The sequence below is a fragment of the Canis lupus genome, chromosome 16, assembly GCF_048164855.1.
Source record: "Canis lupus baileyi chromosome 16, mCanLup2.hap1, whole genome shotgun sequence".
NCBI classification, from domain to species: domain Eukaryota; kingdom Metazoa; phylum Chordata; class Mammalia; order Carnivora; family Canidae; genus Canis; species Canis lupus.
The window spans coordinates 18,578,775-18,599,650 of record NC_132853.1 but is presented as its reverse complement, the minus strand read 5'-3'; the positions used below and the strand labels follow the sequence as shown (position 1 = coordinate 18,599,650).

The window sequence follows — 20,876 nt, the reverse complement described above, 5'->3', positions numbered from 1 at the left end:
TTTGTCTCTATAACAATATTTTGATAATCCTTTCTATTTAGATTTGTGATTTTGGATTGGCCAGAGTGGAGGAATTAGATGAATCCCGTCATATGACTCAGGAAGTTGTTACTCAGTATTATCGGGCTCCAGAAATCCTGATGGGCAGTCGTCATTACAGCAATGCTATTGACATCTGGTCTGTCGGATGTATCTTTGCAGAACTACTAGGACGAAGAATACTGTTTCAGGCACAAAGTCCCATTCAGCAGGTATGATTTTACTTTAGGCTCTCATAGCTTTCAATTCTATTATAGCTTTAAAGGAAAAAACGTCTTGCACACATGTCTTGGGCTTATTCGTTGTACTGTCTAAATTGCTTTCAGCAAATTGAGGTTCATTTAAAATTCAGAAAGTTAGGAAGTTGAAGATTACAGAGAGATTCATTTTGTAACTTACGAACCTATTAGAGGGGGTGTTGACTTTATTACATGCACTGATGCATAGCAGCCGACTCTGCTGTAACAATTTGCACAGGTGTAATCTTTCATAGTTAGAGGGCCTCTGTTCTTTATGACTGAATGGGTCAGGCTTGAAAATGTATTTGATTGCTTAATGTACTTTGTGCTTTGAACATAAATTTTGAGTGTTGATTTCCTTAAATCTGAACATTTAGGAACATTTCTAACCATTATTTTTGGGCTAACATATTTAAATATAGCAGAGAACATTAGAAGCTTATTAAAATGTAGCTTTAGGAAACCATTCATGATGCTTTATCTGCCCGAAGAGCTAATTCATTACCCCACATATTTTCTTTTTCTTTTTAATAAATTAATTTTGTATTGGTGTTCAATTTACCAACATACAGAATAACACCCAGTGCTCATCCCGTCAAGTGCCCCCCTCAGTGCCCGTCACCCATTCACCCCCACCCCCGCCCTCCTCCCCTTCCACCACCCCTAGTTCGTTTCCCAGAGTTAGGAGTCTTTATGTTCTGTCTCCCTTTCTGATATTTCCCACACATTTCTTCTCCCTTCCCTTATATTCCCTTTCACTATTATAAAAATATGGAACGCTTCACGAATTTGCGTGTCATCCTTGCGCAAGGGGCCATGCTAATCTTCTCTGTATCGTTCCAATTTTAGTATATGTGCTACCGAAGCGAGCACCCCCACATATTTTCTTGGGATAATTTCTAAGTATTTATTTTCTATCCATAAATCTTAACAGTAGTGTTTGCATGAGAATAATGTAACAATGTGCTCAAGCTGCAGAATCAAATTCGTAGATTCAAATCCTAGCTCTGCCACTTACTATCTATTAATTCTTAAGCAAATTAAACCATTTTGAGGATTGTTGTGCAGATCAAATGAAATAATAAAGACAAAAATGAGGCCTGGCACTTAGTAAGCACTCAGCAAATATTAGTAACTGTGATAGTGGTGATATGCCAGGATGCTAGGGATGCAGTGGTGACGAAGACAAAGTTCCTGCCTTTGTGAAACTTTCACATAAGACAAAATAAATATGTACACAAGTAAATATAAATCCAAATAATGATAAATTCTGTGAAGAAAAATTGAACCAGGTTAGGGATAGGGAATGATGATTGAAGAGAGCAGTGCTAAAGGATTCTCTGAGAGGATGATATGTAAGGAGTGACTCAAGTGAAATGAAGGAGCGAGATACTTGGTATGTTTCAGGAAAAGGGACAACCAACATAAGTAAGCCTCTGAGGCAAGAGCAGGTGTGGCCTTTGGAGGGATGGCATGATCAAGGGGGAGATTATAAGAGACAAGATCAGAGAGAGAGAGAGAGAGAGAGCGCGCACGCGCATGCCTGACTGTGGTGACCAGATGCAGACTTTGGATTTTATTCTGTCCAAAGTATAATGGAAAGCTGTATGAAGGTTTTGACCAAGGAAGTGTTAAGATTTGATCACATTTTAAAAGATCACCCTGACTACTGTGTATCTTTGTAAATAATTCATGTACTTGACCCAAAATGGAATTAGTTCTTTTATATCCATCTACAAAGAATTAATTGATACATTAGAAACTGTATTGCTATGATCAGCATTTGAAATTATTTCTCTGCTATACTCTATTTTTATCAAGTTTACATCTTAAAAATTTATCTTAGTGACAAAAAATTATCATATATAATTTTAATGTTGGGTACTATTTTTTTTTTAAGATTTTATTTATTCATGACAGAGAGAGAGAGAGACAGGCAGAGGGAGAAGCAGGCTCTGCAGGGAGCCCAACGTGAGACTGGATCCTGGGTCTCCAGGATCACACTCCAGGCTGAAGGCGGCGCTAAACCACTGGGCCACCGGGGCTGCCCCAGTGTTGGGTACTATTAGCAGTATCCACTTTACTATTCAGTTTCTTTAGAAAGTAGATTTTAATGGACTTGCCTATAAGACCCATCATGTCTGGACACAAGAGGCTGCCATACAGAAAAGTTTAAATAAAAGTTAAGGGGTTTTTCAGGATGCCTGGATGGCTCAGTCAATTGAGTATCTGTCTTGATTTGGCTCAGGTTATGAACTCAGTTCCTGAGATCAGCCCTACATCAGTCTCCTTGCTTAGCAGGGAGTCTGCTTAAGATTCTCCCTCTCCTTCTCCCTCTGCCCCAGCCTCGCTCTCAGTCGCTCTCTCTCAAATAAACAAATCTTAAAAAAAAAAAAAAAAAAAAAAAAAGTTAAGGGGTTGTTCAAATCCTGTATATTGAATTAAGGATCTTGAGTTGCTGCTGAAAAAAAACGTGTGTGTGTGTGTGTGTGTGTGTGTGTGTGTATACACACATATGTATGTATATATTTTATATATATATATAAAGTATGAAACAACTGGCATAGGATTCAGATATCTTATTTTCTAGAGAAATGCATACATAAGTCTGAGCTTGCCAGTCTGATGTAGCCACTAACAGAGAATGCATATCTTTCTAAGTTGCATAGGATTCAGAATGCATATCTTTCTATCATCAGTATATTTTAGGATGAGAAATCAAGGATCTAAAGTGCTAAAAGAATCTATAACTTCTAAATGGAAGTAGTTATTTCTGTAGCATTTTTTTCTGTATCTTTGAGAAATAAAAACCCTAGGAACTATAGTTCCTAGCAGACTTCATAAAAATGTTTCTCACTCATGGATCTTACCCATTTTAGACAATTTTCTGAATGTTTCCATTGGTTTTCATAAGCCAGTCATTTTCTTCTGCCTTGAGGGTAGTTGTTAGAAGTCTAAAAGTATCACCAACACACTTGCCCCAAAAAGCTTTGTATGAGATCTTCTTTGGAAAACAAGCTACTTGATCATCTCCATTATCCTGGAGGACAGGGATCCTTATCTAAACTTCATAGTTTTGATTAAGTGCAGAAAATAGTACTTTGTATCTGGCAATCCCAGTACTAGGAAAAGAAGTATTCTGTAGGTAAGAATTTTCCATCCTGGAGGAATCCAAATGACATGTTACTGCTAAATAGGTTATGAAGTTAGAGCAGTTTTCACACCACAGAAAATTGTGAAGGTGGCTTCCTACCTACCAAGACTCATGAGAAAACCATTTTCTGTCGTGCTCAGCTGACTAAATGTGGCCTTATGCAGTGTCAATATTCCTAAGGACTGCCATTTTCTATCAGTGTAAGAGATTTCTAGCACAACTAGAATGTAAATGTGTCCTGGCCCAAACATCAATTGCTTAGCTTTCGTTTCAGATGTGAATGTTCAGACTATTTACTAAGTCACAGCTGCTTGGTTTATGGATTAGCCCCTTGATGAGCCTAAATCCATCTGAAGCATGAGAATCAATTCATTAACGTTTGAAAACAACAGTCGGTAACCATGAGCAAAAGAGCAGTTCACCTCTTCAGGGATCACAGATACTGTCTAATCAAGACCCAGGCCAGGTAGATGCAGACTCCTGAGTTACTGTAGCCTTAGAATGCGCTGCTTGCCAGAGTGTATTTTATTTCTGTCATGTGGATTCCTAATAAAAACATTTTCCTGGCTTCTTTAAGTCTGCAAAGTGAAAGTAGGGGCTTCTACCAGTTCATGGTAACTCACCTTAAGGGCTTGTTTTTCCTCACACTTTTGGTCCTCATCTCCAAGAGTGGTGATGTAAGAGTGATGGAAAGTGGTTTCTATGAGCTCTTACTATCTGTGTTTCATGTTTCTTTGCAGCTGGATTTGATTACGGATCTTTTGGGCACACCATCGCTGGAAGCAATGAGGACAGCTTGTGAAGGCGCTAAGGCGCACATACTCAGGGGCCCTCATAAACAGGTAAATGAGAGGGCGGGGCTTGAAACTGGTAACCACCTGGACAGGACTTCTCTTCCAACAGAATGACTTGAGACTTTTTAAATAAAAACATTAATTACAGGTTTTATTTAGTTTTTATGTCATGGTCATAAATAAAATGTTAGATATTTGTCAAACCAAATAAAATATCATCATTCCCAGTGCTGTGGGAGAAAGTAAATACTTCTGTAGCACAGCTGCTAAGAAATGACTCCTGGCTTTTTGTCTCCTGGTTTTTGATGTGTCTAGGAAAAGTTACTGGGGATGGAGCTTTCACTTCAGTGCCGTGTATATCAAAATGTCTTTTCTAAATACTGAGCCAACACTTGGTTTCTCAGAATATGAAGCTGTTTCTGTTGCATTCTTGCCACTAACACAGAATCAGATGTGAATGCTCATAGAAAAGAAGTATGAAGTGAGATAGCCAGATTTACACTGAACAGTATTGCTTGTAACCAGAGAAAAACAAGATGGCTTTTATCTCCACTTGTTGGTTTAGCAGCATTTTTTAGAAGCACTTTTCCTAATCTCTTTTGGACAGAACAGCTTAATGATGTGAAGAGTAAACAAGGGAAATAGTTTTCCTAAAAATGACAAACTGAAACAGAAAAGAGAAAGATTGAACAGGAAGACTCAGCAACTGATTTTCTTGGGCCCTGTCTTGTTTTTTTTTTTTTTTTTAATTAGGCATTTAGATGATCTGATTGATTTCAATGGCCAAATGACAGACCAAATTTGACACTGTTCTCAAATTACCAGCCAGACATTTAGGTGAGGCCTTGTCTTCCCCTTTTCTCTGTAATTCCAGTGTGACTCCAGAGCTTCCGTTTTCATACTGTATAGGTAAAGTGTGTTCTCTTCTAAAACCAGCCCAAACTAGAAAAATAGAGATGTACATGCTGATATTTTAAATAACCCCCTGCCAGTTACCTCCTTCTGTTGCATTTAGTTTATAAACTATGAAATAATTTGAGGCCCCAACTCTCTTAGAAGAGCACACAGTAAGTCTTAACCTAGAGGAAGGTTCTGTATTAATGGAGAGAACTCAAAAGATCTGTTATGTTCTATTTTTTGGCCATTATCAGGAATATTAAAGTAATTTATCAATACTTCATTGTAAATGTGTCCTTGTAACTAGCAAAATAACTTTCCTCTTTTACTGATCTTAGGTCAGTAAATCTTTCCTGGCTAAAGGTAGCCAGTAATGAAATGTGATTAAGATCACATACCCTGGTGCCACCCTTCCATCTCTAGAGGAATTTTAACTATTGCTAATGGTTGCCAGCTAATTAATCCTTTGTGTCAGAGCTGCTAAACTACAACCGAGAGAGCAAGGCTTCCTAAGGATTTCCTGCCTGCCTTCTAGAACAGCTCAAAAATGTAACATACTACACCAAAGGTAACTATGCTCTCCTTTGAATATTCTTGGCAGTGAGTCCTTTTCCTACTAGAAATTTTAAAAATCTATTAGTCATAAAAACCTAGAACTTTCAATTAAATAAAAAAATAGTAAGTATCATATTATTATCTAAAACAAAGGAGGGAAGAAAGGAAAATTTAAAGTCCTATATTTATTTAACTAGTTAAAAATAGGTTAAGATGTTAAACAGAATTTTTTCCTATACATTTTTACGTGAATCCGACTCTTAACAGTAATGCCTCTTTGAATTTATTTTGCTTATCGTTAAATTTAGTGATGGTCTTAAGAGAGCACCACAGTAAAAGTTAGGGGTAGACCTGGCTAGCCTTGCTATTGTAATATTTTGGTTTGAAGAGAAAGACTGGTGGAGTGGAAACAAATTAGCCAACCATTTTTCCCTCAAAGTCTAGATATAGATACAGTTTGCACAAGACTTTAAAGTCTTAACTTTAGATGCTTTTAATCAATGCTAGAAATTGTCTCCTGAGTCAGATGTTCATGGTCTTTGAACACTAAGCCCAGGTAGATTTGTATAGAGTAAGTTACATCTACCATATATAATTGAATGTAAATGAACTTAGCATAATCGTTGGTTCCGGTTTTCCCCCAGTATGGAAATTCAGGGTTTCATCTACATTTGCTAGTTGATCTTTATACAACACTTCTCTCTAGAAGTTAGCAGACCCTTGAAGCTCTTTACTTAAAGCCATGAGTCAGACTCTACTTTTCCCCTTCCCACTCTCTAAATTTGGTCCAAAGTCTAGTATATACACTATAGCTTGTGTAGTTCTGTACATCATGACTATTCTGCAAAGGGCATAGTTCTTAGCACCCCACACCAGATATATACTCTGTTTATATTTCTTTGGTCTGTAGTGATGAAGAGTACAGGCTGTGGTGGCAGTCTCAGGCTCACCACAGGGCACAGCATGTTGACGGTGTCCCAGGAGTTGTATGCTACAGTTTTCAGACAGACTGAATATGAAACCTGCCTCAACCGGTAACTCACTTTAGAATAGTATCTGACATTCTAAACACTTGATAAATATTAACAATTAAAGTTATCACCCTAAAATTTTTAGATACAGCTTGTGATGATTTTTTTTTTACTAACAATATTATGATCAAGTGGAGTTTGTCCCAGGGATTCAAAGATGTTTCACCTACAGAAAATCTACTAATATGTTTTTACATTTTAAGTGAGAAAAATCACGATTATCTCAATTGATGCAGAAAGGGCCTTAGGTAGGTTTGGCCCTTTTTATGCATTACCATGATAAAAGTTCTTTACAAAAAAACTATAGATAAATTTATAGAAAAGTACATGAACAAGGCAGAATGAGCTGTATTAACACATTACTAATTACATGAGATAAAAATGCATGCACAAGAAAAAGCCTGTAACTTTTAGAAAGGACTCTGAATTCTCAATGAAGCTGCTTAGACTATTGGAGGTCCTTGCAGGGCAAGTTATACTTTATGGTACTTATTCTAAATTACTTGATATAGGAGTTAGATGAACTATATTTAAACTCATGAGGAATACTTCTAAAATTTCAATAAAAGTTTTTGAGTTTGGACTATAAAAAAGAAAAACAAGCCTTTTTCAAGTAGTTCCCACTTAAGTAGCTACTCAAAGTTAGATGGAAATAACCATTCTTTACTACTAACAATAATTAGAAGTTTGCTATACACTAGCCACTGTCCCAACCACTTCTTACGCATTAGTTCATTAAATCCTCATAGCACTATAATGTACCGTTTGTTCCTTTTTACAAACAGGAAATGAAGGATTACAGCACACTGCCTGACAATACACCTTCACAGCAGATTTTTTTTTATTAGTTTCATTTGTATATATGCAAGTAATATGCAAGTACATGTAAAATAAAAATTTTAACAGTTTGTCATCCTTCACTACCCCAGGCTATCCCTGTCACCTCTGGATTAATTTGAGAGTAACTTCCCAGACATGTTTTTCTAAGCATTTATTTATACATATTTGTACAAACAGAAATATGTACTATTATTTGTTGGGACTTCTTAAAAAATATAACCATACATATACAAAAGGAGAATCAAATTAGCTATTATATAGTTATTATATATATTATTATTATATAGTCACAGATTACTGTCTCAAATTAATTTTCTTATGTGGTTGATTAATATACTTCCATACACTCTATCAGTCAGGACTCTTCAGTGAAGTTCAATTAAAACTGGCTTAAGCAAAAAAGGGAACTTACTGGCTCATGGAACTTTTTATATGAAGTTGTTGGTCTACAGCTAACGCAGGCCTAGCTAGATTCAAGTAGTCAAGTGATGTTCTGAGCCAGGAATCTGATTTTCTCTGTTCTGTTTTCCTGTGTGTTCACAGGATTCATTTTCAGACAGGCTTTCTTTTCCCCTGTGTGTTTGTAAAAATGGAACCAGCAGTCCAGGCCTACATTCTACTAGCATATCAGTCCTTCAGGAAAGAGCTTTCTCAAACAGATCTAGAGAAAATATGTGGAAGGTCTCTGATTCAGTTATAAATATGTTTGGTTATGAGCAATAAAAAATCTTGCTTCCAGTGGTTTAAAGAAATAGGGGTTCATTTTTTTTCTCATATCAAGAAAGTCCAGAGGTAAGCAGCCTGAAGCTGGTACAGCAGCTCAATTATGTCATCAAGGACCTAATTTTTTTTCTTTCTTTCTGCTCTGCCATATGTAGAATATTGATTTCATACCCCCTTGCTTATTTCCTCCTGGCTACAAAATAGCTATAGCTTGGAATCCTATTCACATTCAAAGCAAGAAAACAGAGGAAAGAAAGAACACTAGTGGTGTCTGTCCCTTTTATCAGGAAAGGCTATTTTCCCAGAAGCCTGCCTAGCAAATTTCTGCTTATATGTCCTTGTCTAGAACTGTGTAATATGTAACCTCCCAGATGTAAGACAAGCTTTAAAAAAATGAGTGTTTTCTAACCTCTATGATAAAGGTGGGTATAGGAGAAGAGGATGGGGGGGTATGTGTTGGATTAGCCAGCCCATTGGCTCTCCCCTGTTTAAGAACATGTGTCTTTCCCAGAGCCAGTCAAGGTGTTCAGGGGAATATTTCATTCGATTGGCCAGGCCTGGGTCAGGTGCCCATTCTTGGAGTTAGATTGCAATCAGGCTTGGCTTGATTTATGAGTAAAAAGGGAGTGGTTCCCCAAAAGTCAAGGAATGCTCAGTAGACAAAAACACTGTTCGGTATTTTTTATTTGTTGTTTCTTTTCTACAACTCAGAATCTTGGATGAATGCAATCTTAGCTGCCATGGCCCAAGTATCTTTTAAAGTAGATACTTGTTGGGGCACCTAGGTGGCTCAGTTGGTAGAGCTGCTGACTCTTGATTTCAGCTCAGGGTCGTGGGATTGAGCCCTATGTCAGGCTCTGTGCTCAACTCAGAGTCTGCTTGAGATTCTCTCTCTCCCTCTCCCCTTGCTTGTTCTCTTTCTAAAATAAATAAAATCTTTAAAAGAAAAAAAAAAAGTAGATACTTGTTGGGGCACTGACCTGTTGGTAAGATTGAAAAGTCTATTGTCAGCCCTTAGTCTTTTGTTCGTCTAAAGTTTAGATTTTCCTTTTTTCTCAGATTGTTCCTGACCAGTCATGACAGAAATACATGTAATATGTTCACTAGAGTGAAAATAGTTCTATCTCCTGACAGGAACCATGTCTTACATTTAATAGATTATGTTAGAGTTCATTCAGTTCAAACCAATTATTTTTCAGGTCGGGATTTCTTTTATATAACCCCGGAGTGCTCACTATACAGTGCACTGTGCATTGTGCATTCTTAACTAATGTTGCTGACTGATGATCACAGCTTCTTTGCCACTAGCTGAAAATTTACAGGACAGGACTTAAAGAGCTGAGCCAGCCAAGCCAACTCTATTGTGGTGACGAGCACTCTGCACTTGGCTTCTGATGACTGTGACATAATCAGTTAGGACCCCTCACCTTTCATGTGTCCAGAAGCTCATCCTTGCTTCATTTCACTAATAGTCATTAGTCATTAATGGAGTACTCTTTAACCCTTCCTGTCCTCGTGATTAAACACTGGCACCCACTCACTCCTAAGTGGCTTATAAACTTGCAGAACAAACAGAAAATGGACTGGTGTGTCTTAAAGGGGAAAAAGTAACGTGTATGGGAATGCCTGGGTGTCTCAGCAGTTGAGCATCTGCCTTCGGCTCATGGCATGATCCTGGGATCCCAGAATCGAGTCCCACCTAGGGCTCCCTACATGGAGCCTGCTTCTCCTGCCTGTGTCTCTGCCTCTGTGTGTGTGTGTGTGTGTCTCATGAATAAATAAATAAAATCTTAAAAAAAAAAAAAAGTAATGTGTGTGAATGTTGGGGGAAATGACAAAAACTTTCTCCCAAATGAAATATTTAGGGCATATTTCTAAGCATTCTGGTTTTTTTTTTTTATTCAAATTGATTCTGTTGTACTCCATGAAAAATATAAACTTCTTGTCTAGTTCTAATACCCTGTGCCCAACTGGTTTCAACCATAATGGCTGGTGAATTCAAGGGGAAGAAAATCCAGCATCTCTAGTATTGCATCTTTCCTGTGGAGCCTGTGCTATAACTAAATTATTAGCTCCTTCTGGAGAGGTATTGGCATAACTGACTGACTTCTTTTTCTCTGACCCCTTTCTTAACATGCATATAAACACAGAAAAGGAGAAAACACATAAGATAGCTGCTCCAGGCTGTGGTGAAACTTGGCCTTAATTTTAATGTGTTTCTTAGGGTATAATTCTACAAAGAAATATGAGATGGGAGAGGGTATAAAATTTCAGGTTGCATTAACATTCAGTCATTTGATTTTCACAAGCTCCTCATGTATCCAGTCATCCTCAAGTCTCAACAAAATTTGCCTTCTAATTTGTTCTCTATTCTCCATCCTCTAAGACTGTTTGTTCATATGTTTTCCTTGCCCATCTGAGACCTGATATTCATCTTTATTGCTCCAACACCTAGCCCAAACCCTGGCATTTGGTGGATGATAGATGATTAGCAATGCTTTGGATCAGTAGGCTGCTCTGTGCCAGTACAGTCTAATAAATGAAGTTTAAGCTGAAGTTCTAGTGACTTACCTGAGTCTAACGTTGGCAAAGTTAGAATTGGAACCCACCTGTTCTAGTACTTATCCCAGTATTCCTGTCCCTAAGCTATAACACACCTCCACCAGAAAAATAGGATTAAAGGTTGAATTCACTTAGAAAATGGAAAGGAGGGGTGCCTGGCTGGCTCAGTCAATGGACCATGCAACTCTTGACCTAGGTTTGTGGGTTTGAGCCCCACGTTGATGTAGAGATTACTAAAAAATAAAATCTTAATTAAAAAAAAAAAAGTCAAAAGGGAAGAATTGCTTATGGTGAGATATTTTAGTCAGTAAGAATAGGCTGGAATTTGGCTGCCAACCTGCATAAGCCATTGAAAAAGACCAGCTATTTGCAGTCAAACCAAGAATCAGAATCTTTCAAAACTATAAATTACTTCATTTTACACAGTAAATAAATTCTTATAGAAAATATGTAAATTAAAAAAAAGAAAATATATAAATTAAGTTGTAAATTAAAACCTCTTGCCTTCACTCTCCACACGTCACTCCTTATCTTGACTAATATAGATCATTTCGAGGCTACCATAGACTTAAGTATTTTTAACAAGAAATACTTCTCTATCTGCAAACAAATATTTGAGTGCCAATTATAAATGGGTTCTGTGCACATAATGCTTTTTATCTGTTATAATCCTATCTAGTTTCATATAATTTTAGAACTAAAGTAAATTTCAAAGATCATTTAGTTCAACCACCTTGTTCTGTGCTAAAGGATATTAGGATTCCGACATGTTTATTTATCTAATTAGTGAATTAGAACCCTCATCTCATGGCATCTCTGTCCTTGATCCTGCAGAAAACTTCTGTGAGGTGAATAATTATCTCCTGATGACTTTGAGATGGCTTGCTGCTATTCTTATTGGATTTTATTATGTGGCTTTGTTGAAAGTAGGCAGACATGTAAGACATAGTTTACATGCTTCCTTTGCACAGTTTACATGCTTAACTTTGCATGTGGCTGTGGCTTTATATATTTTTGCCTCCCATGTCCAGGCATGTTTAGTTTCCCTTCTTGCCAGAGCATTTATGGTTTAAGGCTAACAGGAGTACCATATTTACAGGATTAGTTTTCATTTTTTGTAGGCTCCTTTGTGTGCTAACCTACAATAGGTAATCCTGCAATATAAAATATGCCATTGGAAGTCAGTGACAGTTGTTGCTTCTGAAGATTGGTTAATGAGGGGAATACTCATTCCTTTTGAGGTTAGACATATGTGCACATGTTTTTTGAGCTGGGTACTTACCTTGTAATAAATTGGCTGTATTCCATATCTTCACAGAAACTCACATATTTTAATCCTTTATTTTTTTACAGCCATCTCTTCCTGTACTTTATACCCTGTCTAGCCAGGCTACACATGAAGCTGTTCATCTCCTTTGCAGGATGTTGGTCTTTGATCCAGTAAGTAGTATTTATTTTTATTTTTTTTTAATGAATTAAAAATACATGTGTTCTAAGAAAAACATCCTGGCTTTAAATAAATGAGCAATATAAAGAAGGACTTTTCAAAGATAAACTTCAATCCCCAGTTTCATATGTATCATCGTGCTCACTTGCTCACTCATTGCACAGAAGTTTGATTTCTAACACATAGATATGTAGGTGAAGAGAGATAGGGAACTGTACCATCCTTATTTATCTCAGGATTTGAAAAAGGAGTTTGACACCAAGGTAAATCAGGAGAAAAGAATTTTAACATTCTTGGAGGGATCCCTGGGTGGCGCAGCGGTTTGGCGCCTGCCTTTGGCCCAGGGCGCGATCCTGGGGACCCGGGATCAAATCCCACGTCAGGCTCCCGGTGCATGGAGCCTGCTTCTCCCTCTGCCTGTGTCTCTGCCTCTCTCTCTTTCTCTCTGTATGTCTATCATAAATAAATAAAAAATTAAAAAAAAAAAAAAACATTCTTGGAAAAGAATGTGTCCATTATATTGTATAAGAAGCTGTTTTTACTCTTTTGGTGATTGAGATAGTAGCTTTATCAAATGCCATTTCTAGACTTGACTCTTCTGGGACAAAGTTCAGGTCTTCATTTATCTACTTATCCAAAGAATATTTATTATTCATCTCTGTGCTGGTAACTATTACCAAAGAAGACTCAAAAATGACAACATTTAGAAAAGAACATCTTACTTGCCAAGAGTATAAGGAAGTCCTCAAGGACAAAACACAATAGGTACTTAAAGGGGGAAAAAAACCCACAAAAGTACCATTTGTGATGTTTACATTGGTATGTTCATAATGAGAAAACAGCTACATCTCAAGGGACAGAGTGAATTTTTTGTTCATTTGGTGTTTACTTTTTGGCTTCCATTTGTTTATTTTGGTATGTGAGGTGCCTCATGATATAGGAAACAAAGCAGAGTGGCACTTCTCGTTTCCACACTCCCTCCTTGTGGTCAAGTTCCTATCATTAAGGATAGTTTCCACCATATAACCTGTTCAGTGAGCTAGTGACTTAGGTCGTTAGTTTGATTTTTTTGTTTTATTTGGCAAGTTTATCTACATAGCTAAACTATATATACAACAGGAGATGTTAATACATAATGACCTTTTACATATGTTTTATATATCTTTTGTGGTTAACAAAACTAGAACCACATGAACTTCAGTCTTCCAAGGTCATTTCTGTCTACCTCTAGAGGATGTTATAAAGGCCCTGAGGTTAAATTTTACTTTTATGTGTTAGAAATATGTTACACTCTTTATTCTGTTTAGATTAGGAACCAAGAACCATATGATTCACCTGTACCAGGTTTTACTTCCAATACTTGAAGCTGTAAAGTGTCCTATTTCTCTGAGATCACATGATTATTAATGATCCTGACCTGACAGGAGCTCATAATCTTTACAACCCTAAGACTGGAATTTTGTAAGCCATATGGTGGATACCAAGCATGTTTTCCTGAGACGCCTTTTAGACATCAGTTCTATACATGAAATGTAGTCCTTTTTCCTAAAGAGTGAGGTTGTCACACCTAATTAAAATGAAACTTTTAGTATGCTTATAGTTATACATTAGATTAATCTCTAAGAAGGAGATAAGATTTATCTGGTAAAAAAGGATAGATTCTTATTGGACCTATGTAAATAACTACATGGTCATTTAAGAATTTTTTAAAAAGAATTTGTTAAGCCACCCCATGTAATATTTACCTATTTTTATCATTGCCTTATAGAACAAAGCCAATTGATATATATTATTTGTTTACAGAATCATTTTTAAATGGGCCTGATGCTTTATTATGACTGATATAAGGATTCTTTCCAATTCGGAGGGATTTTGAGATCTATTTCAGTTAGAAATAGATACCATTTTTAAAGAATGTTTCATTCTGACTTTAATCTATTAAATTGAGGGCTAGCAAGAAGAAAGAAATGAGGTTTTTAAAAAGTATCCATTAAAAATAGAACATTAACCATAATTAAATCAGTTTATTTAGTCCAGTTAGTCTGAGATAATTATCTAAGTACTTTTTTTATCTTAGGTTAAACAGTCTACTGCCACGTGTCTGCTCCTAGACTGACACATTCCTAAAAATCCTGACTCAGTTACTTGATGTAGTCTAGGTGATAGCTGTCTGTGGTGATAATATCAGCTATACCCATATGTTTATATCCTGAATTCAGTAGTCAGAAGTATCTGGTGTTAACAGTCCCCTACTGGGGTTCTTGTGATGTTTCTCATGGAAAACTTAATTCCTTAGCTTGAAGTAGAAGCCTTTAGGCAAATGTAAGGAGAAGACAGAAACCACTAGAGGATAAGGTTAAAGGTCTCTGTCTCTTTATTACAATAATATCAACAGTATTGGAAAGGATGGGGTGTAGTAAATAGTCTATAAAGATGTAATTAACTATTAACTCAAATAGTGAAGGCATTAAACAAACCTCCAGAGACATTAATTTATCTAAATGCAATAAACAGTTACAAGCAATATTTTTAAAAAATAATTATTATTCGGAATTTAGATAAAATTATTCACTTTTTTCTCTTGCCAGACACATAACTGTTACCTTGCATACCCATCTTCCTATTATCACATACTCTTCTACACTCTTTACAAAAATACATATTACGTTGACCCAAAGAAATTTGCACAGCTTTTTTAACCCCTTTCTTTTTTTTTTTTTTTTTTTTTTAAGATTTTATTTATATATTCATGAGGGACACAGAGAGAGAGAGACACAGACACAGGGAGAAGCAGGCTCCATGCAGGGAGCCCGACATGGGACTCGATCCTGGGTCTCCAGGATCACAACCTGGGCCGAAGGCAGCACTAAACTGCTGAGCCACCCGGGCTGCCCCTTTTTTAACTCTTTATTGATGGCTCCTCTATAATGTATTAATGAAGAGCCTTTGTATATTAAAATTAAATTGTTCATATATTCAAACATGGTTTATTAACTCAAATTAATTATTACTAAGGTCTTAATGTTAACTAAGAATCGGATTAAAATTTAAGTTGGCAAATTAAGTCCTTATGATTTGTAGCATTCTAAAAACTAATTTCTTTTTAGCACATTACCTATTATCATTCATCTAATGTAGTTGAACACATAATTTTACAATTCTGTAATCTTATACAAAGGGATATTAGTTTATCTGGCCAGCAAAATCAGTAGGGAAAAAAATCAAATTCAAGACGATAAGGCTTTTTGTGAGAAAACAAACCCAAAACTTCTAGAATGCTGTAGTGGCATTACTTGTACGTGGCAGTAAGATCAGGAAGAAAACAGAGATATTTATAATTTTATGACTATTGGCTTGGACTGATTTGTTCAAAGAGTCACCTTGCATAGAAATATCACATGACCTTTTTATCTTATACAATTATATACCAGATATTAAAAGTTTTAAGTTAAGAGAAACATTTTGCTTCTTACTCTATAACTTACTAACCAAGAGTACCTTTTTAATTTACAGTTTAAAGCTTTAATCTTATCTTTGAGTTATAGCTTTTTTTTTTAAAGGTTTTATTTATTTACTTACTTACTTACTTACTTACTTACTTACTTATTTGAGAGAGAAAAAGAGAGCAGAGAGGAGCAGAGGAAGAAGGACAAGCAGGCTCCATGATGAGCGTAGAGCCTGAAGCAAGGCTTGATCCCACAACCCTGAGATCATGACCTGAGCCTAAATCAAGTCAGAAGCTTAACTGACTGAGCCACCCAGGCGCCCCTTTGATTTATAACTTTAGCAAGAAAAAAATTTTCAGTAGCCCACCTATTTAATAAATAAGGAGAATAATGTTTTAAAAATCTCTTCATTTCTTCATATGTGTCTTTAATATGTTGAGATTGGTTCTAAAAGCCAGTTGGAATAGGAGTTTGCCACATTTACTTTTTTTTTTTTTTTAATTTTTTTTTTTTTTTTTTTTTTTAATTTTTTTTTTTTTTTTTTTTTTTATTTATTTATGATAGTCACACAGAGAGAGAGAGAGAGAGAGAGGCAGAGACATAGGCAGAAGGAGAAGCAGGCTCCATGCACCGGGAGCCCGACGTGGGATTCGATCCCGGGTCTCCAGGATCGCACCCTGGGCCAAAGGCAGGCGCCAAACCGCTGCGCCACCCAGGGATCCCCACATTTACTTTTTAAGAGATCTCAGGGATCCCTGGGTGGCGCAGCGGTTTGGTGCCTGCCTTTGGCCCAGGGTGCGATCCTGGAGACCCTGGATTGAATCCCACATAGGGCTCCCAGTGCATGGAGCCTGCTTCTCCCTCTGCCTATGTCTCTGCCTCTCTCTCTCTCTGTGACTATCATAAATTTAAAAAAAATTTTTTTTAAATAAATAAAATTAAGAGATCTCATAACATGATATATTAACTCCCCTCAGAAATATACAAAGTACATCAATGTGTTTGCTTAGAAATATTTTTTATTGGGATGCCTGGATGGCTTAGTGGTTGAGCATCTGCCTTTGGCTCAGGTCATGATCCAGGGTCCTGGGGTCAAGTCCCACATCAGGGTCCCACAAGGAGCCTACTTCTCCTCTGCCTGTCTTTCTGTATATCTCATAAATAAATAAATAAATAAATAAATAAATAAATAAATAAATAAATAAATAAATTTTTTAAAAAAGAAATAGGGGGTCCCTGGGTGGCTGTGGTTTGGCACCTGTCTTCAGCTCCAGGGCGTGATCCTGGAGACCTGGGATCGAGTCCCACATTGGGCTCCCTGCATGGAGCCTGCTTCTCCTCTGTCTGTCTCTGCCTCTCTCTCTCGGTGTCTCTCATGAATAAATAAATAAAATATTTTTAAAAATATATTTTTATTTGTAAAAAGGGAAGTTTTATCAACTCTTCAAAACTAAAAGAGCCAACTCTGATAACAAAATCTAGGGTAGAAATAAGCATCCACTTCTATTATAAATGTTGATAAGTTAAGGTATATATACAATAGGTAATTAAGAATATATATGATATGGGATGCCTGGGTAGGTTAGTCAGTTGACCATCTGACTCTTGGTTTCAGCTCAGGTCATAATCTCAGGGTCTTAGGATCTAGCCCCCGTCAGGCTCCCTGCTCAGGTGGAGAGTCTGCTTGTCTCCTGCTCTCTCTGCCCTTCCCCTCACTCACATGTGCACATTCTCTCTCTCTCTCTCTCTCTCTCTCAAATCAATCAATCATTTGGGGGGGGGCAGTATAGGACATAATTAAGCACCACTAGATTCTTCCAAAGAACATTATTGAAAATCGAATAATTTTGTGATATCTTTCTCAATTTAGTAAGGCAGTCTTTCTTTTAAGTGTTCATACCCTTTACAAAATGACAGTCTCCTTTCTTTACCCTTGTTTCAGAAGTTCTAAAGAGACGTTAATTTGTTTAGAGAAATGAAAGTTGATCATTGCATGGTAGGGATTTGATTTACTTTTTGTTCAAAGGTTTCCCTTAGGTAAGACACTTTAGAGGACCCCATGTTGGTGCACACAGAACATACAAACACAGAGCATCCTATCAGTAGTTGGGATAATACCAAAATCTTTTCAACCCTGTATTCTGAAATTTCAGGATATATCAGAATCCACAGACAAAAAAATTAACAGGGAATCCAGATTCCAGCTGCTCATGGCAACTGAGAGAGAGACCCAATTTCTGACATCTGCCACCTGACAGAAATGACTTAATGGTCAGATGATAAAATTAAAACTCAGATTTAACCACTGCTGCCACCAAGTGTGTTCACGATTGACCATGCTCAATCAGAAACAGAAATAGACTTGGCCAGGAACCAGTTGTAGTGTGCAAAAGCCAAGGAACTCAGTCCCTCACATGAGACTGGCCAGAGGCACTGAGGCCTTCAAGGGACCCAGTCCCAGGAAAAGGGTACTGTCAGCCAGCTTGTTTCTTTTGGTTCTGGTAATAGATCTTGATCCCAGTGGAACCTCCGGGAATAGCTGGACCCATTTAGAAAAAAAAGAAGAAACTTACTTGCTGAGAGTACCAGCAAGTCAGGCTTCAGAAGGGCTGGATCACCAGATATACCATATGAAAGGTAGTGAAAGACACAAAATCAAGGTTGTCAACTTTACATTCTTCTGTTTGTGGTAGATAAACAGCAACTGTCTTTTGTGATTATCATATCCTGAAAAGTTATGACTTGCCTTTTAACATCAGCATAAAAATCAGAGATATAAGTGTTTTTAGGGAAATCAGGTTCACGGAAAATATTTAACATTTTGTTATTTGGGGTGCCAGAACCAGTCAGGATGACCCAGTTAGTTTTGATTTGAGTACCAAATGGTTTTCTTGGTTTTTGTGTTATGTGAAGTGCTTGATTATACTCAAAATGAGGTAGAGTGTTCATTTTTCTCTGACTCTGTACTAAGTCCATCCTTAAATACTTTAAAATGTACCTACATGTCCACAGAGCTAAAAAAGAGGAATTTTTCTTAATGGAGAAATGAGTTTATGATTTATGTAAATCTGAAACTTCATTAAGTATTCTGATCTAAAGTGCTAGAAAACCACAGGCCACTGGTATTCAGATGGTGCTAGCCACCACAACATGGCATTCAGACCTTGTCTGCTGCCCAACCCTAGCACTTTCCCCATAGGCTTTTGCCCTAAGTTCATTTGGCATTCTAAGAGAATAAAAGTTTCAGGCAGCTTTGTAAAATTGCCACTGTGATCACATCTCTACCAAATGCTGAAACATATTTAGAAAATATAACTGTTATTTAAAATGTAAACTTATCCCCTTCGAAGCATTGCATATTTAAATGTCATGGTATTTGCCACTTTTGACCATGCATCTAACTATTTCAAGGTAGGAACTCTAGGATCTTAGCAGAGTGCTTTCTGGTGGTATATGGTGGTTGGTTGTCCTGAGTTATATACTCCCTGCTGCTATGTCACCTGCCTATACATTCGCTCATTCCTCTTTATACAAGATGTATTATAAATTAAGGATAAGCTATGAAGAGCAGTTACTGTGTCTTATGAAAGATCCTGTGTGGACAGTCGTGTTTATCTGTAGTGTTGATGTCCTGGTCTCCAAATTTGATTTCAGTCCAAAAGAATATCCGCTAAGGATGCCTTAGCCCACCCCTACCTAGATGAAGGGCGACTACGATATCACACGTGTATGTGTAAATGTTGCTTTTCCACCTCTACTGGAAGAGTTTATACCAGTGACTTTGAGCCCATCACCAATCCCAAATTTGATGACACTTTTGAGAAGAACCTCAGTTCTGTTCGACAGGTTAAAGGTGAGTATCTTTTTTGGCCCTTGGCCAGGCAGAATGAATAATAACATTTTCCATTATGTGGCCATGAAAAGCTGAGTCTGGATGGTGACCAAAGTTCCTCCATACGTTTATTTTACAACCTTGTGTATAGCTGTTTGTCCAGGGCATATATGCCAAGAAAGCTATGTGTGTTATAAAAACACTGATTTCATATTACATTCAGTGGTAGGTCAGGCAGAGGAGCTTTCCAAACTGACTTACTTAGTAAGTGTGACTCAAAGTAGATAATATGTATTCACTCAGTGTGATTTCACTGAAACATATTGGACTGTCTTATATAACATGCAAATTTTAAAAAGAATAAACATCCAGTGAGGGAATCATTCTTTGAATGATCACAAGAGAGGGGAATTTCTGATAGTCTACTCATAAAATTTCCTGACATGATCTCCTATTGGGGTAGGTTAAGGACATCCAAAATTCTGAATGATTTTAGACATTTTAGAAGAGAGTAGTCCCCAAGATAAACAGCCTAGAATTGTGTACCTATACACGAGCTGTGGTTTTTTTAAGTGATTTTCGAAAGGGTAATAATTACCAACAATTTAGAAGATTCATTCATAATGCCAACCCTGTGGAATCATTCAAGTTTATAGACCATTTTACTCCTCCCACAGATGGGGTTTCAAACCCATATAACACCACTTGGTCGATGGGGTGAAATGGGGAGGTTGCCTCTGTTTAGCAGGCACTGTCATTTTGATTTCAGGAAAGTTCCACTGGATCCTGCCTGATACATGATCTGTACGTTTGATCTTAACTAAACCAGTGGGAAATGCTGTTCAGAATGCTGGCCAGTTAGCCAAGAATCCACTGCTCCCATGCCTGCAGATTGTCAAGAATTATATGATGTTTGTTTTCTCCACAGAGATTATTCACCAATTCATTTTGGAACAGCAGAAAGGAAACAGAGTGCCTCTCTGCATCAACCCGCAGTCTGCTGCTTTTAAGAGCTTTATTAGGTAACTATATGTATATAATTCTTACTTTGTTATTGAAAGGGTGCCATTGTGATTTGGTTGTTCAGCATATTTGTTTTTATTTAGATTAGATAATACAGATAAAAAGATAAATATAGATAAAACTTCTTTTACAAGTTTTGGTTTTAGTCAAAAGCAAATTAAAAATGTACGCATTCATTTTTACACTGATGCCAATTTAGTGGTTGATTTGGGGTGGTGCTTTGGCAGTTGTGTTCACAGATGATCACCGTACGGCAGCATGGCAGCCACTGCCCTCAAGTTAAACATGGTCCTC

The 20,876-nt window shown here is 37.1% G+C and overlaps 1 protein-coding gene and 1 non-coding gene across 2 annotated transcripts in view; one reads left to right on the top strand and one right to left on the bottom strand.

Annotated features, from left to right (window-relative positions):
- NLK (nemo like kinase) overlaps window positions 1-20,876 on the top strand; it is a 158,753-nt gene that overhangs the window by 134,170 nt on the left and 3,707 nt on the right. Inside the window, exons 6-10 of the mRNA XM_072779365.1 lie at window positions 42-251; window positions 4,173-4,274; window positions 12,188-12,274; window positions 19,382-19,580; window positions 20,488-20,581. Coding sequence (XP_072635466.1) covers window positions 42-251; window positions 4,173-4,274; window positions 12,188-12,274; window positions 19,382-19,580; window positions 20,488-20,581 — 692 coding nt within the window. The remainder of the gene's footprint in view (window positions 1-41; window positions 252-4,172; window positions 4,275-12,187; window positions 12,275-19,381; window positions 19,581-20,487; window positions 20,582-20,876) is intronic.
- Window positions 1,044-1,151, bottom strand: LOC140607593 (U6 spliceosomal RNA). The gene has a single exon (XR_012009561.1). It is a non-coding gene; the product is annotated as a U6 spliceosomal RNA (small nuclear RNA).